General features: G+C 38.7%; 3 protein-coding genes across 4 annotated transcripts; 1 reads left to right on the top strand and 2 right to left on the bottom strand.

Moving 5' to 3' along the window:
- Positions 1-556: 556 nt before the first annotated feature.
- Positions 557-3,600, bottom strand: LOC129726386 (exonuclease 3'-5' domain-containing protein 2). 2 transcript variants are annotated; one of them, XM_055683010.1, is made up of 6 exons: positions 3,023-3,600; positions 2,730-2,965; positions 2,525-2,668; positions 1,959-2,290; positions 1,411-1,900; positions 557-1,359 (listed from the first exon to the last, which is right to left on the bottom strand). In XM_055683010.1, the coding sequence occupies exons 1-6, from the start codon at positions 3,467-3,469 to the stop codon at positions 699-701; spliced, it is 2,310 nt and encodes a 769-aa protein (XP_055538985.1). In that variant the 5' UTR covers positions 3,470-3,600; the 3' UTR covers positions 557-698. The 2 variants fall into 2 exon arrangements, with proteins under 2 accessions (XP_055538985.1, XP_055538984.1); XM_055683009.1 differs by having other exon boundaries at positions 2,730-3,600.
- Positions 3,601-10,345: 6,745 nt separating this feature from the next.
- On the top strand, positions 10,346-11,111 carry LOC129731548 (39S ribosomal protein L17, mitochondrial). The gene has a single exon (XM_055691633.1). The coding sequence runs from the start codon at positions 10,493-10,495 to the stop codon at positions 11,066-11,068; it is 576 nt and encodes a 191-aa protein (XP_055547608.1). The 5' UTR covers positions 10,346-10,492; the 3' UTR covers positions 11,069-11,111.
- Positions 11,107-12,912, bottom strand: LOC129731547 (cytochrome P450 4d2-like). The gene is made up of 2 exons (XM_055691632.1): positions 12,169-12,912; positions 11,107-12,110 (listed from the first exon to the last, which is right to left on the bottom strand). The coding sequence occupies exons 1-2, from the start codon at positions 12,801-12,803 to the stop codon at positions 11,189-11,191; spliced, it is 1,557 nt and encodes a 518-aa protein (XP_055547607.1). The 5' UTR covers positions 12,804-12,912; the 3' UTR covers positions 11,107-11,188.
- Positions 12,913-18,129: the final 5,217 nt, after the last annotated feature.

Below are 18,129 nucleotides of genomic sequence, written 5' to 3'. Positions count from 1 at the left end.
ATGGCCGAGAAATTATGCGCTTTTTTTTTGGTGCGCTCACTAGACCGAACTTTCACGATTGGGGAATGGAGTAAGGGCAGTGTTTCGACACGATAAGGGCAGTGTTTCGACACGATCATGTAGGTATGATACAAAGTAGAAAACTAGATTAAACAGTTAAAACTAAAGCTATAGTTTTTGAGGATAAGGTGTGAAGGTAGATAATATTATAATAGTGAATAGTGATCGGCATCGGAACGACCAAAATGAAATCAGTTTTTCACTTCATCCGTACCATGAACGATTTTTATGGACGGTTTGAATCTTTACTTATTGTGTTTTAGTAGAAGGATTCTCAATAGAAATCTTACAATATTTATTCTGATGAAGTTTTTTATTGAAGCCAATCGATCCCGATATTTCCGGATTTCCGGTATGCCAATCTGTAATTCGCCTATTATACAGGAAGGACACGACTCTTAGCATCGAGAACAAATGCTCAAAAGCCAAAACAAATGATAACCCATACCCAGCGGTTTGTCATCGTTCAACATGATATTTCAACTTCGCAGTCGCGCTCGGTCAAGGATAAAACTTTATTAGTAACAATTTCGTCATGCAAAAACAGTTCCTTTCACAAACACGAGCTATCGGCTAGAATGATAAATGCGAAATAACTACATCGTAAAACTGGAGAGTAAACTGCAAACCTCTCACTACTACTTCCACTGCCCTAGTGTCCCGTTAACGCTAGGTTCATTGGCTTCCGCTTCCCAGTCGTCAGTCGAATTCAGCAAAGTCATCGATGGCTGCGAGAGAGTCGAATCAGAATCATCCGAATCGTAGCTGGATTCGATTGAAGCGAAATCGTTTACAGTCGCTTCCTGCTCGCTCTCGTCCAGCTCGACTGCATTAAGCGTCGACGGTGACGCAGATGGAGCTAACGTTCGGAAGGGGTCACTTTCGCTGTTACCTAAACTAGTACCGCTCGAACCACCAGCGGTGGCGGATTCGTACGCCGTTGCTCCGTGCTTCGTTTCGTCCCGATTAGAGAAGAACTCCGTCCTATTGATGTTAGACTGGGTTACGGCCAGCTCGGATCCGTTCGTTGTCGATGCGGCCTCTTCATCGGCGTAGGTTGGAAAGTCTCTGGCAGTACTGTCGTTGTCTGTTGTGTTCTCTTTCTGCAATGAATTGTTGGATATGGATATGGTTCCGAGGCTGAAAGTTTTACTATTGCTGCTGCTGTTGCTAAATGTGAGACTGATGCTGTTACTACTATTGCTATTTGAAGAGGAACCATTTAAAATTGGTCGTTTGACACCAGCCACCAAGAGGTCTTGCTCGTCAACTCGACCTTCGTCAGCTCGAATTTCCAATCTGAAAAAAGTGCCCTTTTAATCATAGAAACATGAGTAATCGTTTTCCTACCTTTTGAAATTGTGTTCTACCGACCACAAATCCGGCATATGCTTGGGTTTCATTATACGCAGAAAATGCTCCCGCCACATTCTCTCCAATTCGCTTAATCCACCGTGTGTTTGTTTGAAGTACTCCACCACCTTCGCACCGTGGGCACAGTACTCTTCGTTAGCGATGGTCACATTGATGTTAGCGTAATGTTCCAACATTTCCTTATTAATTTCCGTTCCTTTCGGGACCAGCTTCTTCACCTTTCGCTCCAAACTTTTCCGACGCTCTTCGGGAATCTTGTCGGAAAAATGAAACAGAGCACGGGCAGCTTTTCGCAGATCCGACATGTTCTCGACGCGTATTTCTTTTGGGTTTTCCTGCGTAGAATACGGTGCCGTGCACATAGAGGTAAGTTTAAGTCGCATGTTTTCGTCAGACATAGTGCTCTTTCTGTGGCAGGGAGCACACAGCAGCAGAACGTCGTGCGAGATATGTTCTTTCATTACCACTGTAAGGAAGTGTTTTTTTTTAGTTTCAAAACTATAAAATACAACGTTAAAACTTACGTGGAAAATGCTTCCTATAATCGCGTGGAACAACATTCTTTCGAATGTAGGAATCTTTGGCTCCACAAACGACGCACCGGTTTTCTTTGGGGATTTGATAATACCGGCCAACATCCCCTACAGCACGGCCCTTCGGCTCAAACTTCAGACGGATCGTGTAGGTCGGCTGATCGGCAACGATTTCCGCTAGCTCCTTGATCACGTACCATTCCGCTTTCTTGCGGTCACAGGTGCACAGCAGTTCACCATCCGGTGCCTGCATCAGGCAGTTATCGTACAGGGGCTTAGCACGGGTCGCCATCGAACGTTTTATGATCGTGTTGATGTTTGCACTGTAAAATGTGGAAAATTCAATAACGAACAACTCATTCGCAAATTTATTAGAATTTTTTGAGTGTTTCCAAGAGTTTGAATTAACAAAAAAATAATAATAGGAAAATATATATATTCAATTTTGTGTAATACATTGACTATCGTATTTCTATTTATGACCTAATGACCTATTGTCTTGGCTGAAATAAGCCGATTAATCGCCAATCGTATTAGAATTTATCCCAGAGACTTACCCATTAGGTCCTCCCAGCAGCTTGTTTTTGCCTTTTCCGGTACTACCACGTCCGCTGGGTTTGTCCGTGTACCGTTGATCTAGGTAACAATCCACTTCACTTAGAACCTGTTGATACCAATCCTTTCGGGACTTTAAAAGACCACTGTGACAAAGAAAATCATAGAATTACACTCTCGCATTTTCATCCCACCAAATCATCTTACCGAGGAACCACGCGTTTGGCAAACCGCTCGAACAGTTCCACCGCTACGTGAACATCGTTGGCAGCGTACGCGATCTGTCGCTGTGACAGCTCTGGATTCTCCCAGTTGGAAGCCCGTACACGCCAATGCTTATCCATAGTAAAGCCTAAAGTTTTCTGGGCTAACCTAGCCATCCCGTAAGGTCCAGGAATACCGGCCTTTTCGGCCAAATGTCGTAGATCAAATGCACTGGCGACCTTTAGATTGTAGTCAGATTTTAGCAGTTTGGCATCTTCCACGGGACCAACACCGACCTTCAATATAGTTGGATCGTTGAGCAGGTCGCTCAATTCCGTGGGTATTCGCCTTATTTCACACAGCCGAAACAGTGCACAAAGTCCTCGGTGCGAGGCCAGCTGTAATAGAGCCACCGGGTGGCGTTTACCCTGTTCGCTGACCCATTCACAGTCTAGTCCTAGCACCCGGTACTCCTGGCAGTGGCTTCGCAGTGTTCCGACGATCTTTTGACACTCATCGGAATTAGTAATAACTTCTACCGTTTGATTGTAGAACGGATCGGTAAATCTACGGAAGAGCCGTTTTCGATTGATTATGACACACAAAGTGCCGACACCCACTGCGGCAAGCACCGCTGTTGAAACGATTGTTTTCTCTCGATCGGTTAAAGGCATGTTGGTACCGTTTTTAATATGCTGCCATAGAATACTTATTTCTAGGGAAGATGGAATTAACAAACACATACAATAGTTTACAATTATGGATTAAATTTTTTTCTCATAATTTATACTGATATATTGTTTCTGGAGTTGGGAAATAATAAAATCCCAGCACACGAAATAAATAAAGAAAATGCGGTCAATGGTCCATCAACTGACAGTTTAATCTTAGGTGGAGAACAAGGTTGCCATCCGAAGTCCAATATTTGAGCACACACGCTCTGCCGTTTTTACACTAAATTGAGTAGAATTTTACTCAATTTCGTTAAAAGTGGATCTCCCCTAAACAGAAATTCGGAAATTAAGATTTGAAAACAACATAAGTAAAATCGTTAAAATGTTATAGATTTATTTCCTATCAAGTTACCTAATTATTAATATTTTATATTATTTCCGTATCTTCCGCATTGCTTCGCGAAAAAAAGCTACAATCAAAATATTTTTCACATTATTGTTACGTGAAATTTCCTGTACTTATTCATTTTCTGTCATTTTGCATGATTTATGTGACAAACATAACATCTACGTGAAAATCACATGCACAATCTACGTGAACTTGACAACGTCAAACAGAATGTCATAGAAGAAGTATCGCGTGAACTCTCTATGTGAAAATACACAGAAATCAAAATGGCGAAGCTGTTGTCTAACTCAGTCTCTGACAATAAAATAGAATTTCTCGACGGCTTGCCAATAAGTGAGCTTTCGAAAAACCGTACGAATTTGACATCGAGCCTTGAGCTTACAGGTTTCACACAGATTTAGTTCAAAGGTCGAGGAGTTTCCTATACATAAACAGTTGCAGCTTACAATAGTTATCGCCGGCAAATGTCGTAATATTTGTCCGTTTTTATGTCGTTTGATTTTGCATGGCCGTGCGATTTATCAAGCATATTTCTAAAATTTATAAAAACTATTTGCCGTCTCTTAAGAATTGGGGAAACAAAATTTGGAAATTTTACGTTGTATCAATCGTAGTAGCTAGCAGATAATCGAATGCTTTCCATTTTACCGGTAGTTGAATTCTACGTGAAAGTCACATAAAATGCATATGTCTGCTGTTTAAGATTCATAGGATAAATCATTTCACCAGATCAGGATGAACTCAAATGACAATCACGTAGAATCTACGTAAAAATGACAGTGGAAAATGTTCACATAACTTTTCCGGTAATTATGACGTGAAAATTATTTTGAGTGTAGTTCACCAGATTGTGGCTGTTAATTTACGCATCATCCATTCTTGCGCCACGATGACATCTAATCGACAAGCATCATGAAGACAAAACCCAGCACTACCGAGAGCCCAATTGTGGATAAATGCTCATCACTGCTGTGTTTATTGTCCGGTGTTAGGGAGGTGCCCACGTCCTATCTGCTTCCATCGTTTTTCCGGAGCGTCTTTTCATTTTGGTAATGGTTCAGCTTTAGTAACTCTCCCAAGCAAGCCTTTCGTTCAGAAGGCTAGAGTGATCCTTCCGCTATCAACTCGTGCAAATAATGTGCCATAAAAGGTTTTTAATAAGTTGTGGTGATTGAATAAAAGTGATCGTTGTTTCTCCAGAAATGAACAGAAACACACAAGTGAGTAAATTAGAAAAATAAGAAGACTGAGTGAAAGTTACTCAGTTTCGTTAATCAATGTTACTCATTTTTTGACATTTTGAATCAAAATACAAAAGTGAGTACGTTACACTCAATTTACACTGAAAATAATACACACAGCATTATGAAGTGGAATTCACTTATATCGGTGCTAAAAGCCGAACCATTTCATATTGATGTGGAATACACTTCAGTGCTGATAAAAGTCATTTTCCCCAGCAGAATTCTTCGAAAATTACAGCCAATCATTTTCAATTTTCACTTCCAATGATCGCAGCACTCTTTCAGATACACTAGATTTTCGTCCTAGTAACGTGCTGTTATACTCAGATGAAATAGATCGCGTGCATCGTTCACGGTTACGAAATAAAATTTGACGACAAATCCAACCGAATGATTTTCACTTCAAAGCGAAAAAGAAAAACAAACAGTCCACTCAACCAAAATGAACCTCACCGAAACACTTTTTCACTGACACTGACCGATGCCTTGACAATCTTCGTTAACTGTTAAACTGATTTTGTTGTCTTGCTTTCATCGCATGAAATATAATGAGGATTTTTGACAGTTCACTTCCATGCAAAAAGCGGGAAGGGAGAACTCTGAAAGGATTGTAAAAAAATAACGTTTATGGATGCTTTTTTTCACTTTCACTCAAGAGTGTCAACAAATATCAACCCTGATACACTTACGACTCAATCAATACACCGCACTAACATTCTAGAAGGGAAATATATAATATTCACGTGTCATCCATTACACTATCAATGTTGATACCAATTAATATTTGAAGATGTTGCTTGAAATATGAAATGTACTGCCAATATAATTGAATGTTTTTCCTGTTCAGTTTTCCAAGATCTTTCGTATGACAGCCAAATGTAGAATGATGATTTTCGTAAGTTGTTGCATATAAATGTTAAAAATGATAATGCAAAATGATGAAGATATATGGGAATTTGTGCTGCATAATAGTAAAATTCAACAGTTTAACAATTTATTTTCTTCTTTTATTACATGTTTGCCTAACTAAATATCGCTATCTTGAAAGGTGAACTGGTAATTCTTTCTAAAATATATTTTGCCCTTACATTTGTGTACCATTATAGGCTGGCCATCAAAAGTTTTTAAAAGTTTTATGAAATACAAATTTGATCTTTTCTTACTTCGAAAGCTTGGTAATGTTCATCGAACATATTACATTCATATAATACTCCAACAATATACAAATCAGAATGGGTTTTTAATATCTTTTCGATTTCATAGAGTTCTGTTACGCTATTTGTAGTTATTGTTAAAAACACTCCTCGCTACCAACAACTGCATAACAACATCACTTGATGAATGTTATTTGTAAAAATCTTCGAAACATTAACTTAAATATTTACCTCAGATTTGCTGGAAGTGCTCGGTGCCCCATATACCGGGTCAGTGAAAGAGCAGAGTCTGGTGTTAGGTTCATACTAGCAGGGAAGGTCAAAACATTGGTAGTTCCGTACTGCAGGTAAATGCGATACAAGGAATAAATAGATTGAGTTCTGTGATATGCTTTAGGTATTTTAAAAAATAAATGTAGTCCAAAAAATTCTATCTGTTTTCCAATATGTTAAGTTTTCACGAGTGCTTTTTGGGAGTTAATATAGATACGTTGCGTAGTTGTGAATTCTATAACGTATTGCAGAGAACACTCTGCAATGATTTGTTTAGGTTTCATTATTCCACAATTGGCGTTTTATCCAATATAGACAAATTTTAAAAATCTTCTACTAGCTCGATTTTACTGTTGTGTAACAGCTTCGTGGGACATGTTTTCATAGTTCAAATTTAACTTCTAAAACAGTTGTTGTTTGTTCATCACTGTCCTCTATGCGAGCTTCAGGTTGACGAGCAATTTACCCACTTCTGCAAAATTTTCAGCATTAACTCGATGTCCTAAAATCAGTAGATTTTTAAATTCGTTTTTTTTATATTTAAACAGACTTACTGATTAATATATCGCAAATATTTTGCGGTAAGCCGTACTTTATTAATTTTTTGCGCAGCAAGCATTCCTTTGCACTTTCAGCCATTTTTCACACTTCAAAATTCATACACGCTAAACCTAGGTATATGGGGCACCGAGCACTTCCAGCAAATCTGAGGTAAATATTTTCGTTAATGTTTCGAAGATTTTTACAAATAACATTCATCAAGTGATGTTGTTATGCAGTTGTTGGTAGCGAGGAGTGTTTTTAACAATAACTACAAATGGCGTAACAGAACTGTATGAAATCGAAGAGATAATAAAAACCCATTCTGATTTGTATATTGTTGGAGTATTATATGAATGTAATATGTTCGATGAACATTACCAAGCTTTCGAAGTAAGAAAAATATCAAATTTATATTTCATAAAACTTTTAAAAACTTTTGATGGCCAGCCTATAATGGTACACAAATGTAAGGGCAAAATATATTTTAGAAAGAATTACCAGTTCACCTTTCAAGATAGCGATATTTAGTTAGGCAAACATGTAATAAAAGAAGAAAATAAATTGTTAAAACTGCTAAATTATTTTACTATTATGCAGCACAAATTCCCATATATCTTCATCATTTTGCATTATCATTTTTAACATTTATATGCAACAACTTACAAAAATCATCATTCTACATTTGGCTGTCCTATGAAAGATCTTGGCAAACTGAACAGAAAAAACATTCAATTATATTGGCAGTACATTTCATATTTAAAGCAACATCTTCAAATATTAATTGGTATCAACATTGTTAGTGTGATGGATGACACGTGAATATTATATGTTTCCCTTCTAGAATGCTAGTGCGGTGTATTGATTGAGTCGTAAGTGTATTCCACATCAATACGAAATGATTCGGCTTCTAGCACCGATGTAAGTGAATTTCTACTTCATAATGTTGTGTGTATTAAGCCTGTAGTACACTCTTTGTCTAATGGTCAAATATTTGACCTTCTGACATAATGGTCAAATTTTTTTGTCATCATGGTTGTTGTTTGCCCCATGTTAAAATTGGAGAGTGGCAAATAATTATCTTTGACCAAATTTTTATCTGTCAAAAAGTGACAAATATTTGACCAGGGGAATGGCAACCCTATCTCAATCCTACACGTTTGACAGTAGGTTTAATATCGGGGCTATATTCGAAATACAGCCCAAAACAAAGTTGTTTTTGACGTTTTATTTTTTGTTCTCACGATCGTTCGGATTGCAGGAGAGTTTAGACAGCGAAACAATATAAATTAATTCACTTGATTCTCACCGATATTGGACCAAAATCACTGCAGGTATTGTGCAAACTAGTTTTTTCTCAATCACCAAGTAAAATGAATAGTTTGCAGGCAAAGGAGCCGTTCAGGACAAGATAATATTCGTGTGAAACTAGATGCTGCTGATTTCGGACAGGAATTTTTATAATTTTCGTATCATGAGCTAACCTGGGAAGAGTACTGTCACTATAGGCATTATTGTCGGAGCTGAAATAGATTGCAGAGTCCCCATCAATATTAAACCTGAAAAGTTACCAATCCTGGGCTCGAACTTATTTCATGGAAAGACTAAAACTTTATCCTAATATAATTGAACTACATTTAGGTGAACTCTTGAATCTTAAAGTTTCCTCTTAGGTCTGCAAGAAGGAGTTTGAATCGATGTAAGTAATAAATATATAGAAAGACCTTAACATGAAATAATGAAATTGTGGTCCCCGTGGCTCTGTGGTTAGCGATGTCGGTCGGCTAGCTCTCCCACACGGTTGTGATATCGGGGTCGATTCCCGATCGAGTCGAGGATCTTTTCGAGCTGGAAATTTTCTCGACCAGCACTGGGGCACGGTGTATCGTTGTACTTATCCTACACATGAAAAAATGTGCCAAAAACAATATCGATAACAAATTCTCTCAACTAATCTAGTTGATCGAGACCGCTGTTAGCCTCAAGGCTAAGCGTGCGATATTGTTGTTAACATGAAAAATGCAGAAACATCGTACGCAGCAGAATCAAAGTGTAGGGAACACAGACATACGACATCAAAATTGATTTTATTAACGTCGAAATCGACATTTTTTGCAAAAGAAATCGCTTGCAACCACTGAAGACGACGTTGAGAATCCTTAGGAAAAAGATGTTTAGAATTTTTCTCAGCATTGTGATTTTCCTTATCGTGGAAATTATGGAAATCGCTCACGCATGATGGCACGAAACATTTAATTCTGAACCGGCGGAATGAAGCACCTCCGTCTTAACTTATTTTAAATGGTTTATCCGAATAGTTTTTAAAACAAGAAAACGCTGTTTATTGTTTAGAAATTCCGTGAAATTTTATTTACAGTATTCTTTATTCAATAACTTGCAACTATTTACACCCGATGTTTACAAATAACGTTTCTCTTTCTTCTTATTCTTTTATTGTCTGCTAGAGATGTTGGTTCATAAAACATAACCTTCTTAGCATCCCCCTGTATTTGACGCTCGGTCAAAGAGTGTACTACACACGGGAATGGCATCGCTGTCAGCTACCATACATTTGACGCGTTACCAACATCACTGGCACTGGCACCCGAAAAATAGGCAGTTTACCCTTATGTTATGTTGATTCGGGCAAACCGGCTAAATGTTGACTGCAATTATTAATAGCAAATCAGACAGTTGTGAGCAATTTCTTAAGGTTTTCACATGGTATGTGATATTGTAAGTGATATTTAGTACATTAATTGTGTCCCAAACCAAGTGAAGCAAACTGTGACAGCAGAGAAGTAGTTTTGGGACAAACGGTACAGAAATAGATGTTCGTAACGCTTGGAGGCTACCATACCATTCCCTTGGTACTACAGGCTTTATTTCACGGGGATGGCACCGCTGTCAGCTACCACACATTTGACGCGTTACCAACATCACTGGCACTGGCACCCGAAAAATGGTCAGTTTACCCTCATCTTATGTTGATTCGGGCAAACCGACCAAATGTTGACTGCAGTTATTGACAGCTTATCGGATAATTTTGAGCAGTTTCTCAAGATTTTTGTATGTAATTTGATATTCTAAGTGATATTTTGTACAATAATTGTGCCCCAAAACATATAGAAGCAAATTGTGACGGCATAAAACGAAGTTTTGTGATGAACGGTACAGAAATAGATGTTCGATACGCTTGAAGGCTACCATACCAATCCCTTGCTTTATTTTCAATGTAGGAATTTGGTGTTTTCTATTTACGCCCTTTTGTGGGTTTACGCTAGTATTGACAGGCAGTGGGCGTCGATATTTTTTCGATAATTCTGTCACTTCTTTGTTTTGGTTTGGGTTGAATTCCTACTTTAAAGTGATAAAATGTGTTTTTGATTAAATAATCGCTTATTTCTGAGTCCAAATTTACGAACTACTCAAGTAACCACACTTCGAACGGATCAGTATCCCCACTTCCAGAATGAATCAGGCGGAGGTGGCCAAACTGATGTCGCAGCTGAAGATAGCTGTTCGACCCCGGCACCGTAATCTAAAAAACAAGGATGGACCAGAGGGCAGACTTGGGAAGCTGCGCAAAACCGTGACGGCACTGATAAAGCACGAACGTATCGAACTGAATTACCAGCGAGCCGACGAAGCACGCGGTTATGCCGAGCGGCTTATTTCCGACGCAATTCGGTATGGTGACTGCCACCGGCCTACAATGGAAATGGCAGATTTTTGGCTGGTGGAGAAGCAACTGGTGCACAAGTTGTTCAAAGTTTTGGCCCCACGCTACGAGCAGTACACGGTGTCCGTGACGAGGATGTACAAAGCACCGAAGGACTACCCGGGCTGGTATCGTCCACGGGCAGTACTTGAGCTCAGAGGGAATCCTTATCCACCGTTGGTGCCGAACGTTAACAGTAATCGCTTTTTGCTGCATAATGTTTTGCTGGATGAGGCGCAGAAGGAGCTTCGGAAGGAGAAGTACGCTGAAATAGCGGAACAAATTGTGGAAAAAGGCAAACAGGAGGAAAGTTGCAGTACTAAATGATTCACCAAATAGTTAGTTATAAAATATATAGCGTTGAATGAAACTTTTTCTTCAACCATTTTTTATTGAAGGCCTTATCTGTATGCGACATGACAAACTGTGAAGCTCATTTTTTCATATTTATATTGTTAATGCTTGTATATGACGTGGTTCGATTTTAACAAAGGTTCCATTTACCGGACGGAGCGTCATATCGGTCATTATGCGTACCTTGTTTACGGGATCACACGGTAGTAAACGATAGTTTGCTAACAACTTTACGAGAGTAGTTTTAATCTCTAACATTGCATATTTCTGCCCTACGCAATTCCTGGAGCCGGCACTAAAGGGTATATAAGAGTAAGGGTGTCGCTTACTACTGTTCTCTTCGTTAAATCTTTCTGGGTCGAATTGCTCAGGTTCTGGGAATACCTCCGGATTGTTATGCATGGCATAGATGAGTACAGCAATATCAACGCCGGCAGGAAGTGTCTGACCGTTTATAACCAGATCACCGGTTGTTTTTCTGCCTATAATTGGAACGGAGGGATGTATTCTAAGCACCTCTTTAATGGTCATTTCCAAATATTTTAAGTCCTGCAGTGCACCGAATGTCAATTTGGAATTTTTGAAATCCTTTCCTAGCACATGCACCATTTCATCGTACAACTTCTCCTGAACCATCGGGTTCTCAGCGATGTGATAAGCACTAAAACTGATGCATGATGTCGTAGTATCATGTCCAGCAAACATAAAAGTATCCACTTCTTCTCGGATGTCGGAATTGCTCAATGGTTGGTTATTTACCGAAATGTTAAGCAGAAGCTCGAGAAGAGTCATTTTTCTCTTACCATAGATATCAGTTTCCTCCAGCTGTTGCAAGGTTGATTCGCGTGCGTAGTCATTTTCAAGCTGAGCTTTGCGTTCACGAATAACCGTATCCGTGAAGCCATGAAGAACCGCCAGGGCAGATTTCTGACGATGAACAGCTTTGCTCAGATGGAAGACAATTTTAAATTCTCTGAACAAACTGAACAATCGCATAAAAATTATATTGGACATTCTGAAAAACAAAAAACAACTTTGTAATTTGTTCCCTATTATCACAGATTTATACTTACTGCTTAACAGCCTTGACGTACGGTGAATCCGGATCATCCAGGGCATTTATTTTTACACCCATAGCAGACTCGGAAATAATATCCAGAGTACAAAGAGAAACGTGCTCGTAAATGTTGAAATCTCCCTTGTTCAGGTGCCGATTCAGTTTCGAAACGAAAAGCTCGGCTTTTTCGTTGAATATTGCCAAAAACTCTTCCAGCATTTTAAAATGAAACGCAGGTGTAATTATCTTCCTACGCTGTGCCCACTTCTTACCCACTGCGGTAATCAAACCTTCGTTCAGCCATGGCTTTACAAAGTCGTAGATAAGCGACTTCCTAATGGTTTTGGCGTTAATAACTTGTTCCACAATTGTCGCGCTGGTCACTTGAAGCCCCGGTTTATTAAGAAACGATTGCGCGATCAAATCATTCCCGAAACGACGATGAAAGCTAGTGAGCGTTTTGAACAATCCGGGCGGAGTAACATCCGGTCGGTAGAGATGTGCATTGCCGAATATCGGTACCGAGGGAACACTTCGAAAGGTCGGAAGTTTGCGTTGCAGTTCACGTGTCAGTCGAATGTTGCTTGTAACCGTGAGTGCAAACCAGATAACCGTGATTAAAACCAACGAAATTAGCAGAAGTCCGAGCATTTTGTGTTTGTTTCCAGTTCTTTATTATCTTGCTTGATTAGAGTGACGACCGCACCTGAACTCAGCGACTTGCTGACAGCGAGACTCAATCATTGACTGGAATGGCAATTGAGATAGAGGCAGTTTATATGCGGAGAATTAGCTGATGCAAACATTGTCAAAGAAGTGTAAGTGATGGTAGGCAGAACTTTGTTCTGAAAAGCCATTGAGGTTGATCCATCTTCATTTTGCAGTCTCATTGAAGTATCGATCTAGTAATTCAGCCTACGCATGTTCGAATCTCGATAGATTCTCGACTTATGGACACTGTCAGTAGGAGCTAAATGAAATAGGAAGTTGATGTAATAACAATAAATCAAACATGGAACGGCTCAAAAAAAAATATTTATCACTTGACTTGTGATTATTCCTTCTTATGTGCTATACTAATGCCTTTTGAAAATTTCCCAAAATGCAAAAAAAAGTAGGAGGGTGGTATTCAAGACACGACCGCATGACGTTGGACTACGGTATTCTTATATTCCATTAAAACAAATAATAGAGAGAATTGCAACTCTAGTATTTGCTGCAATTTTATCTAACAGTGCATTTCTGGATGCTGAGACGTTAAAACGTTATAAATAATAATATATACTAAAAGAATGGATATTTTTTATTTAATCGCTGTCATTTCATACATATTCGAATCAACCCTTTGTTTGCTGCACTACCAAGACAATCATTTAATTGAGCGAATTGGTAAAATTTTCCTATCTAAGCAAAAAGCAAACTTTACGAAACTATCTCAAATTGGAGCCCTGAACGATTCAACCGAAAATTTTAAATTTGAAAATTGTTTGACATTTAATCGATAAAACTCATGCTAGGTTAGTTCCAGCCCAGCATATAACTTCATGTATTTGAAAAAAAAAAAACGTTTGGTTCAATAACTCAATAAAGCAAGAGCTCAATCACACGTTTTTCGGTAGTTGTTATCAAGGTTTGGGCGAGTGACAGGAAAATATCTTAACTTCTTCAGTTGTGATTTAGAGCATTTCTATTGTTTTGTTATTTTTCACGATAGCGACAAGTTTGTTTCTTTCTCTGTGTGCGAGAAACAAAATCAAAACCGCGCACCGAGAAACAAAAACGAAAATTTAATGAATGCTCATTGAGAAAACTTGCAACTCTTTTTACCAATAACTTATGATACTCAAAAGAACCCGTTTTGATCTAAATCAAATTTCTAGTAAATAAGTGTTGATAATTCATAGGTAGTAATTTTTCCACGATGAATAAAGTCTGGCTGAAGAAGTTAAAATCGCTGCTGTAAAATTAAATTCACAACTGTGTTCGTTAAGACGTTTTGATATTTTCAATGACAATAATAATCTTTGATAAACACCCGCTATAGTTATTCACACACATGCTATAACTATCTAAACACGCGTTAAAACTATTCATACACACGCTGTAGCTATAGCTATCCATACACACGCTATTCCTTTCCATACATCCGATAAAACTATCTATACACACGCATAAGCTATCCAACCATGTGCTATTACTATCCATACATACGCTATAACTAATCATTACACACGCAGCAGCTATCCACACACAAGCTATAACTATCCGTACACACGCTGAAGATATACACGCAATAGCCATAATATGCTACACATGCTAGTGTCTTACACACGCTATAGCTAGACATACACACGCAACAGCGCCATCCCTATCATCGCAAATGTCATAGCAATACAGATGCACATACGCTATATGTGCACACTGCACACACACCCAACGTTTTCACCCAACGATATCTGAATTGGATTACCGCTGGTGGGGTCCAACTCAGATCGAAGGAGCACCGAACTGAATGAAGAAATGCAGCTTCCCACTACCTCCGCCGCTGCTGCCTGATACCACCGCTCTGGTTCTGCTGCAGTTCAGTTTGGCCGCTGGAATCAGCCACCGCTGCTGATTATACAAGACCGGCCTGGTGGCCTTCCACTTGTTAACTGATGAGGCCTTCCACTTGCTATGAGACGACACAGGCTATTATATAGCCCAAAACAAAAATCCATCCGCGAGCAAACAAGAAGCGAGCTTGTGATTGGTTGAATGTGCACGACTTTTAACACAACTTTTAACTAGTTTAGTGTCGAAAACATATTTAAATTATTATATGACAATCTTGCGCAATATTTCCCCTATCAATCAAGCCATTAATGTTTAGAATCTGTTCAGTGGTAATGATAAAAGAAGCATTTTAAAACGGTGTTGAAACACCTGTTGCAGCTACCGAAAGCGAGCTCGTTATTGGTTGAAAGCTGCGAGACTGTTTACAAAGTCAGATCGGTTGTATCCGTTAGTGTCGACTGTGCTTGTGAAGAGAGGTGGTGATTGGTTGCTCGGTATGATTTAGACAATCGATGTGATTTATCAATTTTTCAATAGTGTATCTCGAACAATAGGTTATTTTTGTTACATAAATTCAACCGTAAAAGAATTTCTGATCGGTTGATGCCAAAACCTCGAAATTCTGAAAAGAAATGACTGATATATAAGCGCTCAAAACCTGACCACTTTTCTCTGGTTTTCCCCGGTTGAATTACTAGATTTTCAAATTCAGGTGCCTAACTTCGATATAGACGTTAGTCCAACGTCAAAAAGTCTTCCTTAGCTTTCAATTTATTGATTTCTGGCTGTTGGCGCTATGACAATTAAAAAAAATCAGTTTAGATGTTAAGAAACGCTTTCTGCTAGAATGAAATACGCAAACAGAATCGACAATTTTTTATTTGAATGAAACTTTCCTTACGTATTTGGCATAGTAAACTAAGTGTTGCGCGGGTGGAGAAACTTTTGACGTTGGACTAACGTCTATATCGAAGTTAGGCACCTGAATTTGAAAATCTAGTAATTCAACCGGGGAAAACCAGGGAAAAGTGGTCAGGTTTTGAGCGCTTATATATCAGTCATTTATTTTCAGAATTTCGAGGTTTTGGCATCAACCGATCAGAAATTCTTTTACGGTTGAATTTATGTAACAAAAATAACCTATTGTTCGAGATACACTATTGAAAAATTGATAAATCACATCGATTGTCTAAATCATACCGAGCAACCAATCACCACCTCTCTTCACAAGCACAGTCGACACTAACGGATACAACCGATCTGACTTTGTAAACAGTCTCACAGCTTTCAACCAATAACGAGCTCGCTTTCGGTAGCTGCAACAGGTGTTTCAACACCGTTTTAAAATGCTTCTTTTATCATTACCACTGAACAGATTCTAAACACCAATGGCTTGATTGATAGGGGAAATATTGCGCAAGATTGTCATATAATAATTTAAATATGTTTTCGATACTAAACTAGTTAAAAGTTGTGTTAAAAGTCGTGCACGTTCAACCAATCACAAGCTCGCTTCTTGTTTGCTCGCGGATGGATTTTTGCTTTGGGCTATATAATAGCCTGTGTCGTCTCATAGCAGTCATCAGTTAACAAGTGAAAGGCCACCAGGCCGGTCTTGTATAATCAGCAGCGGTGGCTGATTCCAGCGGCCAAACTGAGCTGCAGCAGAACCAGAGCGGTGGTATCAGGCAGCAGCGGCGGAGGTAGTGGGAAGCTGCATTTCTTCATTCAGTTCGGTGCTCCTTCGATCTGAGTTGGACCCCACCAGCGGAAATCCAATTCAGATATCGTTTGGTGAAAACGTTGGGTGTGTGTGCAGTGTGCACATATAGCGTATGTGCATCTGTATTGCTATGACATTTGCGATGATAGGGATGGCGCTGTTGCGTGTGTATGGCTAGCTATAGCGTGTGTAAGACACTAGCATGTGTAGCATATTATGGCTATTGCGTGTATATCTTCAGCGTGTGTACGGATAGTTATAGCTTGTGTGTGGATAGCTGCTGCGTGTGTAATGATTAGTTATAGCGTATGTATGGATAGTAATAGCACATGGTTGGATAGCTTGTGCGTGTGTATAGATAGTTGTATCGGATGTATGGAAAGGAATAGCGTGTGTATGGATAGCTATAGCTACAGCGTGTGTATAAATAGTTTTAACGCGTGTTTAGATAGTTATAGCATGTGTGTGAATAACTATAGCGGGTGTTTATCGAAGATTATTATTGTCATTGAAAATATTAAAACGTCTTAACGAACACAGTTGTGAATTTGATTTTACAGCAGCGATTTTAACTTCTTCAGCCAGTCTTTATTCATCGAGGAAAAATTACTACCTATGAATGATCAACACTTATTTACTAGAAATTTGATTTAGATCAAAACGGGTTCTTTTGAGTATCATAAATTATTGGTAAAAAGAGTTGCAAGTTTTCTCAACGAGCATTCATTAAATTTTCGTTTTTGTTTCCCGGTGCGCGGTTTTTATTTTGTTTCTCGCACACAGAGAAAGAAACAAACTTGTCGCTATCGTGAAAAATTTCAAAACAATTAGAAATGCTCTAAATCACAACTGAAGAAGTTAAGATATTTTCCTGTCACTCGCCCAAACCTTGATAACAACTACCGAAAAACGTGTGATTGAGCTCTTGCTATATTGAGTTATTGAACCAAACGTTTTTTTTTTCCAAATACATGAAGTTATATGCTGGGCTGGAACTAACCTAGCATGAGTTTTATCGATAAAATGTCAAACAATTTTCAAATTTAAAATTTTCGGTTGAATCGTTCTGGGCTCCAATTTCAGATAGTTTCGTAAAGTTTGCTTTTGCTTAGATAGGAAAATTTTACCAATTCGCTCAATTAATTGATTGTCTTGGTAGTGCAGCAAACAAAGGGTTGATTCGAATATGTATGAAATGACAGCGATTAAATAAAAGATATCCATTCTATTAGTATATATTATTATTTATAACGTTTTAACGTCTCAGCATCCAGAAATGCACTGTTAGATAAAATTGCAGCAAATACTAGAGTTGCAATTCTCTCTATTATTTGTTTTAATGGAATATAAGAATACCGTAGTCCAACGTCATGCGGTCGTGTCTTGAATACCACCCTCCTACTTTTTCAACTCAAAAGTAATTTCCTTAAAGAGTGAGGCATTTGTAGGCATTGTATGCAATTTACAATGCATTTGTAGGCATTGTATGCAATTTATAATACTTTATTCACTGTAGCTCAGAAACCAGATTTGATGAATAATCCAATAATCTGTGCAAAATTTCAGCTCTTTCTTTCTTTCTTCTGTTTTCGAGCCTATAAGCCGTCACTGTCAGCTCGATGGGTGGAGGGCCAGTTGCAGCGACTATTATATGCCCTGTTATCACTTTTGTGGATCGTTGGTATATCAAGTTACTAT

The sequence above is a fragment of the Wyeomyia smithii genome, chromosome 3 (genome assembly GCF_029784165.1).
Source record: "Wyeomyia smithii strain HCP4-BCI-WySm-NY-G18 chromosome 3, ASM2978416v1, whole genome shotgun sequence".
Taxonomy (NCBI): domain Eukaryota; kingdom Metazoa; phylum Arthropoda; class Insecta; order Diptera; family Culicidae; genus Wyeomyia; species Wyeomyia smithii.
This window is presented reverse-complemented; position numbering and strand designations above follow the sequence as displayed.